This window comes from Pinus tabuliformis, chromosome 6 (genome assembly GCF_031772625.1).
Source record: "Pinus tabuliformis cultivar Carrire ecotype Pingquan chromosome 6, CPIR1, whole genome shotgun sequence".
Classification (NCBI taxonomy): domain Eukaryota; kingdom Viridiplantae; phylum Streptophyta; class Pinopsida; order Pinales; family Pinaceae; genus Pinus; species Pinus tabuliformis.
Genome location: NC_142292.1, coordinates 1,179,508,860 through 1,179,518,692, shown reverse-complemented (window position 1 = coordinate 1,179,518,692; position 9,833 = coordinate 1,179,508,860). Strand labels below are relative to the sequence as shown.

Here is a 9,833-nt window from a genome sequence, read left to right as displayed (position 1 = left end):
TATTAGAACACTTTTTATTATATTGACACTATATCAAACATGGTTATATATATATGATTAGTTTAGAGGTAAGATATGATATATTTTGAGATGCTCTGAGAAGATACCGTATGCATATGCAAAATATTCACTTCTTTTTATTTTGAATAAAATGCTTTATTTTTATTTTTAAGTAATTGGTCATAACATAAACATTTTTATTAGAAAACATGAACTTTTAGTATTCTATTATTATTATTTAGTTGATACCTTTTATTTCACAACAATCTTATAATTATAATATAATTAATTTTATATAATAAATTTCAACATGAATATTCTTATTAATAAATCTTTATTTTATTATTATGTTCTTTTGAGAGGCTAAATACTTTTTTATTATAAAAGTAAAATAATATATAATCCAAAATGTCTTAGTGATAACAAAGATTCAAAACTGAAACCTCTCGTGATTAGACTATTACCTATATATATATAGTGTTTCATGGGGACGCGTCCCCATGGTTGGGTGGGGTGCCTATATATATATATATATATATATATATATATATATATATAGTGTTTCATGGGGATGCGTCTCCATGGTTGGGTGTACGCACCCCACACACCCAGGACGAGGAGTCTATTGGGGGTGCGTTTCTCCACACACCCTTTTTGGGGAGTCTTGGGGAGATGCAAGGGGTGCATTTCCCCAGTGTGGGGGACGAGACTCCCTAAAAGGGGTGCCTCTCGGTGTCCCACTCAAAAACTTCAGTATCTAGTATATAGTAATATACTAGTATGTTTTGCTTTCAATTTAGATTCTAGAATGATGAATCATGATGAATTTAATTTTTAAATCAATGTAGATTGTAGAATGATGAATGATATGGATCAATGTATTTGAATATTTTATTATTGAATCTCATGATATCGATGAATAATGAGTATATCATATGAATGATGTATGTATAAAAATGAATGATTCAATGATAAGGATGGATCAATGTATGTCATTATTTAATTCCATTATGAATTTAAATTTTATGTGTGGATCAAATTTCAATTTTCAATGTATTGTTATCCATATTACTATTAGTCTATTTAATATTTATGTTTTCATTATTGAAAAATGAATATGAACTTGAAATATATATATATATATATTTATATATATATATATATATAAAACTAAAAATTATATACCCTACGTCCTTGCACCCCAGAAATTTCCCTAAAATTTGAGGGTACTCCCACACGTCCCGTGTGCTCTCCCTGCACCAGAGTCTTGGTGGAATATATATATATATATATATATATATATATATATATATATCATTATAATATTATATAATTTTTTATTAAAATATTATAATTGTAATTTTAGAAAATATTATTATTAAAATAATGGACTATATCAACTCTAAAATATTTATAATTTTAAATTATGTAATGTAATTCAAATCATACTTAGTATTTTTATAAACAAGAATAATTATATTTTTAGAATAATTATATAAAAAATAAGATTATATATTATTTTTCATAAACAAAAATAATTGTATTTTTAACTAATTCTTATATTTATTTCATAACTTAGAATAATCTTCCATGTATTGGAGTATTTGTCATACTCAATCTCAATGAGAATCAATTACATGAATTAATCATCATTTTGAGAACATGGGATTAATAACCCACTCAAAGATAATGGTAATGTTTTGGAAATTTACTAAGGCTTATGGGTGTTGATGTGACAAAAACTTCAACATGGTATGAGATCCTTGGTCCTGGTTTGATTCCTAATGGTGTGAGAGCTTTGGGGCAAATTTGATTTCCCAAGTTGTCCTTGAGGAAGACTGTTAGAGTAATTGCCACACTCACTTCATTAGGAATCAATTAAGGAGAGATATAATTGTTTTGAAAATAAATAAATTAATTCCTATATTCTCTTTCACAACCAAAATTAATTACTTCTCTAATAAACCTGGTTGTTTCTTCAAAAAAATTCCTATATTCTTTTTCACAACCAAGATTAAAAAATTTCTATGTTCTTTTTCACAACCAAGATTAAAAAATTCCTATATTCTTTTTCACAACCAAGATTTTGTTCGTTAAAAAAAATAATTCCTATATTCTCTTTCAGAACCCAGATTAATTATTTCTCTGATAAGCATTGGTTGTTTGGTAAATAAAAAATAAAAAAAAATTACAGTTTTATGGTATAGACAGTAGACATTTACCATTGCAAGAGTCAATCTTTCTTCTCGGATCAATAGTCCACCTGGATCCCGAGAGTGGCATGCTCCTATTTATAATGAAATAAGAAACTTACAGTCTTCTAAGAAGGCAATATATCTCTTCCCAAGTTCTAAAAGATGGTAAGGATGAAGATATAAAGCAAACCAGTAAGATTAACTGTATTACCATAAATTTATTTAGAAGTTTTGTATTTTGTTCAAATCTATGTTAGAATGATATGCAACGCTTTTTTGTATTTTGCTAGTAATTTTGATTAAAATGGAAAGCATTACATAATTTAAAATTATTTGACAAGCCTTTTATATTTGATGGGAAATGGGACATCTCTTCCAAATGCATATTCTCTACAAAATTTACGTGGATTTTTGACAACACAATTTCAAAAGTAACTCTCAGCCTAGTAAATTAGATTATATTTGTAGGTCGGGGATAGGAAGTACAAGGGGTATGATAACAAGTAGATATATAATCTACGGATTATGGCTCTGAATCAAATCAAGTAATGGTCGCAAGAGAAAGCCTACATTATTGTTCAACAACTTCAACAAGTCTCGTAGAGACTACTGCTTGCACCTAACAACACCATTCACATTCACTGGTAGAAGCGATAAGTATATGCATCAGTGAGCAGGCTTCTGAATCCTCCAATTGTTGACACCACCATAATTATAAAGCCAAATAATATACAAAACTGCACAAAGATGCTTATGTCAGCAATCAACCTTAAAATATGAACACATAATTGAAAATAAAAAAGCAACAGAATACATAGGGAATCAGAGATAGAGATGAATGAATGGAAATGCAAATTTGTCAAAAGATTTTTGTTTAATGGAAACAATTGACAGTTACTTTTTCCTTTATGGGAAGGTATCACATACATATTGCACATATATAAAGCAATAATACTTGGCACTTTCTCATATGTCCTCACAGTGAAGAATACACTAAACATTAGATTATGATTTCATGAGGGTTGAGAGGACTAACCCAATTCAGTAGCCAGCATAAGCTAAATCTTTTTGGCTTGCAGATGGCAAGCCACATCATGGAAGGCAGCTGAAACAAAATATAACAAGCAGAATAAAAATTGCAGTTATTTTGGAATATCAAAAACACTACCGGTAAGGCACACTTTCGTGTTTGGCCTTTCTCAGTAACCACAAGTAGTTGATGCATATAAAGAAGGGAATGCTGCAGTTAGACAAAATACTTGTGGCTATATTTAAGAAGCACTTACAAAATAAGAAGTTGGCGTGAACGCTAGGCCTCCAAAGAAACCCAGCAAATCCCCAAAGAAAGGGAATGTAACAGCAATGAAAGTGGTGAAAGCTGTCCTTGAGGTGAGGTAAGAATGTAAGAGCGAACAACCCTTAAATGAAAATGTCACTGCTATTTTGATGATATATGCAACAAATTTCACTCACCAACATAAGAATATCGAGCAACCAAACGAAGATAACGTCCTGGTGGTAGCTTAAATTTGTTTACCAGCACTCTTTCTAGCCCATCGTACACTGGCATAGCAAAAACCTGCAATTTTATGAGGCAATATCAAAAGCAAAAACCTTGACATGGAAAACCCAAATACAAATGACTGGTTGTGGTTGGTAAGAAGTAAACTGTTTGATTGAATGGTACAAATTAATTAAGAGTCAAACTATTGGAGCTAGTATAATATGTACTAGAGTGTGAGCAATAATTTAAACAACTAGAAATATACCTGATAGCTTCCAATAACATGTATTCCCACCATCATATTTGCAGCTGCAATGAGCCAATCTGGTTTTCTGAGTGTCAAAAGCAAATTGTCAGAAACAGTCTGACCGAAGGCCCAGTAACCCACTATAGCTACTGGGAAGTAACAGAGAGCAACAATAAAATATGCAAACATAACACCCCGCCACATGGGGATCTTAGATGGCCTTTCTGGTGATGAAGGAATGGTAGCTTGGATCTCCAGAGCTACATTATGTCCCGCATATGCAAACCCAATTACCCCCAAGGAATTAAGAACACGAAACACTGTGGTGGCTGGCGTTTCATGTAAATAGGCATAGCTTACATCCTCCACTCTACCACGATAAACGCAGGCTACCCAAGCAATGGTGGAGTAGCTACACAAGTTCCAGATGAGCAGAGTCAAAATTGGATTCCTGTTCATTCCCACCATACTTCGAAGTATCCAACACTTGTACCAATAAATGTTATTTGACATTTAAAAAACATATGAATGCAAAAAAAAACTTTGGAATGAGTTTACTAGCTATTTCCATCCCTTAGTCTAGTTCTTTAAATTTTTGGACAAGCTAACTACTTTCCCCATGTGAGATTTTGGAATAGTATGTGCCTCTAATGATAGTAAAGAGTATATCCCAAATTAGGTATAAACAAATAATAATACAGGTTGTAGTAATAGGGGTAGCACCTATTTCCTATCACAGTCTATTGAAATAGAAACTAATAGATTCCCATTGATGAAATTGCAGAATGGATACCATAGAGACATAAGTGCTGCAGCCATTGAGACCCCTGCCACAGAACTCAGATTGGGTAACAGTGCTAAAAGGTAGTGAATAGAACTGAAAATGAGGATCCAGTAAGACTGCCTCAGTGGTTTACAACTTCCGCACACTGTTTCGTGAAATTTCTTTAATGATTGTCCACCAGTAACCATATAAACTATGTTCACACCAACTTCAACCATCAAATTCGGGGGAACAAGAATCCATAGGCCAACCTTCTCTCCAAACGCATGCTGTGCTAACTCATGATATCGATCAAAGCGCTTTCCTGGGACGATTTCATGCATCTCTACCAGCTGCCAGAGTGTAAATAAGGTAACCAACCAAGAAAGCACATGTACCAGAATACCTGGACCCCTGCACATGAAAAGACTTCATAATATGCCTATATATAGATACATGTTTCCCATAAAGAAAAGAGCTATATCCTATGTTCAGACAGGCAACATCTGTAACCTATAAAGAATATATGAACCTCCTTCGAAAAGATCTAAAGAACATGTATGAACCCTGTAGCGCGGAGAAGTATAACCATTGAGGAAGGCATTCAATCTCAGTTAAACTTAATTAATTGCAGATTTCAGGAATATTTTGAAATTTTGTAAACAGAAGCTAAGTGAATTGTTTTACCTCACTCCTGTCTGTGAAAAGAGTTAAGTTCAATTGTTTGACCTGGCTTCTGTCCTGAATATTTGCACTTGAGATAAGGATGAATATTTTTCAATCTCTGTGAGCCGGAGGTTTTAAGTAATCTCAACGCTATACTGATCAGGGATTTGACCAGGTGCTAGTTACTATTATTATGGTGTCCATTAAACACATAATTATTACATTTAGGCAAATTTCAAATTGTATTTTTGATAAAGGCTTTGTTATCAAGAATCACCAGTGTTCCATGATTGCAATTACTCTAAAATGAAAAAAACCAATCCATCCACTCGAGTCTTTATCTTATGTTATCTTACCATCCTAAGAATACCATGGTATATGGTAAACTGAGCACTCCAGCACCAACCATAGCAGTGATATTATGGATTGCAGAGTACCACCAGTTTGCAGTCCGCGATGATGTAAACTCATCTGCAGTTCTCGTCCTTTCAGCATCTTTATCTGTATAATCCTGCAAAATGATATAGCCACAAATTACATTGAACAAAGGGCATGCAGGAGTAGTTGTATACATGCTGTTTTTTTAAAGAAACAGCGGAAATATATTTTTTAAACTGAAACCACTCAAATTTTGGCGCAAGTAAGATTGAAACTCCTCGAACATTTCATGGTGGGGATCCTCAGTTAGAGCCCATACAGGAATGGGCTGAAAATCAAACATAGGCCAGATGTGGAGAACTCCCACGGTCCCACCCGTCTACAATATATCAAGAATGCTATAATTGCTATTTGGGCTTAGAAAGGATTCACCGAGTTCTTCATTAACAATGTTAAGAAATAATTTTATAGTTGTTACTGTGCACGCGTAATATTTCTGATCTTTCCTAGTTTTGGTTTCCCCATAACTGTCATTGAACTGTACATACCCAAAACCTCCACGTTATATAACACAAGCAATAACCTTATAACAGAGTGTTCATGACTGAAAGCCAATTTAGCGGACCGAAGAATCTCCGATAGTAAAATGGGTGGCCTTCACAGTTACACCTTTATGGGTAATCTATGCTTTCACATGCAGACATTACAGTCAATACTCTAAAATCTGTGTCAAGGACTTCATATTCTGTATTTGAAGAGCTCAGGTGCATAGAACACTGATGCCTCCTCTCTTGAAAAGGTACTTAAAACGTTTCAAAGTGCTTATATAATTATTAGGGAAGACAGGTTCTCATCATCTCAAACAAGGTAAATCAAGCCTCTCAACAGGAACACTGTGCGAAAATCAAGCTGTTCTTATAGGAAACATTATGGATGCTACGGGAATTCTTTGTGAAGTTATAATATTATTCTTCATCATTCAAGTAAGTTAGGGTTTGTTAATGATTAGAACCAGACTAAGCATTGCTCTGCATCTATGGGTCAGAGCAAAAAGATACAAAAAAATTTGTAAAAAAAATATCTACAGCTACGAGGCTGTGCTTATATTTTCCTGTATGTGCAGAAAGTTATTTATATGTGTAGGCGTTATCCTTTTGCTAAGCCTGCTTGCATCGATTTTGAGTGCCAGTTTTTCGGTTAAAGCAAGAATCCCAAGAACTTTTGTTACCATTTGAACATAGCTGCTAAATTGTTTGATTGAGATGTATTGGTTATTGAGAGGTGGAAGTGAAGTTTAGTACCTAACTGAGTCTTATTCTACTTTGTGATTTTAAGTGCTAATACTAGAAGTAGCCATGGTATCAATAAAGCACAAAGATTTTAAATAATTTACATGGCTTCTAAGCTTTCCCTTGTAGGTAGTTATACTAAGAGTGTTCTAGAACTTGAAAAGACTCAACTATTTTTATGATCATCTGTATATGCAATTCCAGTATTCCACGAGTAGAATAGGAGTACCCCAACAACTCAGTAGAAACAGTGATAAGGCTCTGAACCTCAAATATTGTATTCACTGAAAAGGAAAGGTAGTCAAATAAAAACAAAACATTCATATCTAACCATTTATACACTGTACAGGTATTGTGCAAATCATTGGGACTTGCCTGCGCAGGTGCTGAATCAACATTGAGAGAATTGTTGCCCACCATCTTGAAAGCAGGAAATTACAGTTAGGAAACCACAAAACCCAGCAAAACAGAAACGAATTCTTCAGCCACTCCACCCGTTCCAGTGACCCAATTGGTACACCAACTTAAAGAGCAATTCACAAGATGCTAATTCATGGAAGCACCCACATCAAGATCATGAGCAGTCTCCTTCCTGGCTGTTCCTTCACAACATAAAGGTAGCGGGGTCCCACAGAGATATTAACAAAGCAATGAGTCCAGCTTTACATAAATGGCCCCTCCCATAATGGGTCCAATTTGAATGAAAACTAATCGCCATTGGCACTAAGAGCCAATATGCTTTGTGCATAATAGAATATTGCCACTGTCCCAGTCAATCAATGTAGTTGCAGGTTTGCAAGAAATTTCTTTCTTTCATGCACCCACCGCACTCACATACTCCCATGTTATTACAAATTTTCAAGCACCCACCGCACTCACATACTCCCATGTTATTACAAGCAGATGTTGCCAAAAGGGAATCTGAAGCCACCAATTGAAATTTAAAGTATATATATGATTGCTGAAATCCGGAAATTTAAAGTAGATATATATATTTGTGTGTATGATGGATGGAGCCCGGACGCACGATATGCTAGTGTACATGCCCTAAATATGTTAGCTGTCACTGTTCACGACAGTACGACTGTTAACAAACTAGTTAACTTTCATCACTCCGTTGGACATTTAGGGCGGGCTTTGGCCTAACGGCGTGGGGTTGGCGTCGTCTCCGTCGTCATCAGTTATAGGCGGGGTCAGTCGGATATGGGATTCCCAGGTGGACTTTCAATGCAGGCAGCTTTTTTATTGCATTCCATGTCCCTGGGAAATCCTATAGAGATGCATGTACAATTTCCAATCATGTTGTTACGAACGTCATGATGCCACTCTCAGATGTGTCCAATGAGCAAATAAAATATTCATTTTAATTTTGTGAAAAGGAAAGTGTTGGTGGGTTAAAATCGGATACCTTAAAACGGTTTTGCTTTCTCTTTGTTTTTTTAATTAAGAAAATAGGGTAATTGCCTAAGAATTAAAAGTATCTGACAGGAGTGAAACCTTGTCTCCTTAGGGATTACTAGTTGGTTATTTCGGGTGGTGTGGTTTTCTTTCATTAAAGGTGATGAGTCATCCTGCATTCCGGATTAGTAGCTAGAGATAGTTGTCCTCACCACTGGTTTGACAACTAAGTTATGATAAGTTTACCCACCTGCCAAAAAAATATATCAAATTTTGTTTTAAATTAGAAACTTAGTTAATTTGAATAGTGGCTTTAGGTTCAAAAAATTCATTGAATATATGCACATTTCCTCCTCTTGCATGATAAATGACCAATTTGTCTTTTTTTGAAATTTTTTTCCTTCTGCCAACTAAGTAAATTTTTAAAATTTTCTTAACTCTATTAAAAGAAAAAAAAACAAATCCTGCTAAATAAATTTTCTAACTCTACCAAAAGAAAAAAAACAAATCCTGCTAAATAAATTTTCTAACTCTACCAAAAGAAAAACAAATCCTAAGCTAAAAACTAAATGTGCTAAATGAAATTATTTTGAAAGTTAACTCTTTCCGTGAAGGCTAAATGTGAAATAGAATTGCTTCGAAGATGAACTCCTATTAACACTAAACATTAAATGAAAGGCTAAATGTTAAATGAAATTGTTTTGAAGCTTAAATGTTTTAAGTTTTTGAATTTGTTTTAATGGGTAGAGTATATTAGCATATTCTTTGAAAGTAAACTCTTTCTGTGAAGGCTAAATGTGAAATAGAATTGTTTCGAAGATTAACTCTTCCTATCAACACTAAGCGTTCAATGAAATGCTAAATGTTAAATGAAATTGTTTTGAAGGTTAAATGTTTTAAGTTTTTTAATTTGTTTTAAGGGGTACAGTATATTAACATATTTTTTGAATGAGTGAATAACAATGTTAAAGTGATGGAGAAGAAAGAAGTATCAAATAAAATAAAATAATGTATTCTCTTTATTAAAATAAAATATTGTATTTTTTTTATTGATTGAGAAGAAAGAAGTATCTAATAAAATAAAATATTATATTTTTTTTATTGATCGAAAACAAAAAAGTATTCAATAAAATAAACTATTGTATTCTTTTTATTAAATATTCTAAATTAAAATGAAATTTTGTTATGAAATAATTAATAAAAGTTTTTTAAATAAAATTTTATGTTATTATATAGTAATATTTAATTACAAATAGATAGTAAGCTGATCATATAAACTAATTATAATTAGACATGGTGTGCAACAAATACTATATTAATATATTTTTTGAAAAGGTAAATGACAATGTTAAAATGATGGAGAGGAAATAAATATCGAATAATGTATTATTTT

At 33.1% G+C, this 9,833-nt stretch overlaps 1 protein-coding gene across 2 annotated transcripts; it reads right to left on the bottom strand.

Moving 5' to 3' along the window:
* Positions 1-2,618: 2,618 nt before the first annotated feature.
* LOC149262971 (lysine histidine transporter 2-like) lies at positions 2,619-7,875 on the bottom strand. Of its 2 annotated transcripts, none has more exons than XM_089425525.1 (8): positions 7,418-7,875; positions 5,732-5,886; positions 4,740-5,123; positions 3,965-4,397; positions 3,669-3,774; positions 3,482-3,573; positions 3,232-3,300; positions 2,619-2,932 (listed from the first exon to the last, which is right to left on the bottom strand). In XM_089425525.1, exons 1-8 carry the CDS (start codon positions 7,460-7,462, stop codon positions 2,834-2,836), a joined length of 1,383 nt encoding a protein of 460 aa, XP_089281651.1. In that variant the 5' UTR covers positions 7,463-7,875; the 3' UTR covers positions 2,619-2,833. The 2 variants fall into 2 exon arrangements, with proteins under 2 accessions (XP_089281651.1, XP_089281654.1); XM_089425528.1 differs by having other exon boundaries at positions 3,965-4,358; positions 7,418-7,865.
* Positions 7,876-9,833: the final 1,958 nt, after the last annotated feature.

Coding starts and splice junctions, on each gene's coding strand:
- LOC149262971 (XM_089425525.1), bottom strand. CDS start 7,462: ATGGTGGGCAACAATTCTCTCAATGTTGATTCAGCACCTGCGCAG. Junction 3,574..3,668: donor TGCTCGATATTCTTATGTTG/GTGAGTGAAATT, acceptor CCTCAAGGACAG/CTTTCACCACTTTCATTGCT. Junction 2,933..3,231: donor TATGCTGGCTACTGAATTGG/GTTAGTCCTCTC, acceptor ATCTTTGTGCAG/TTTTGTATATTATTTGGCTT.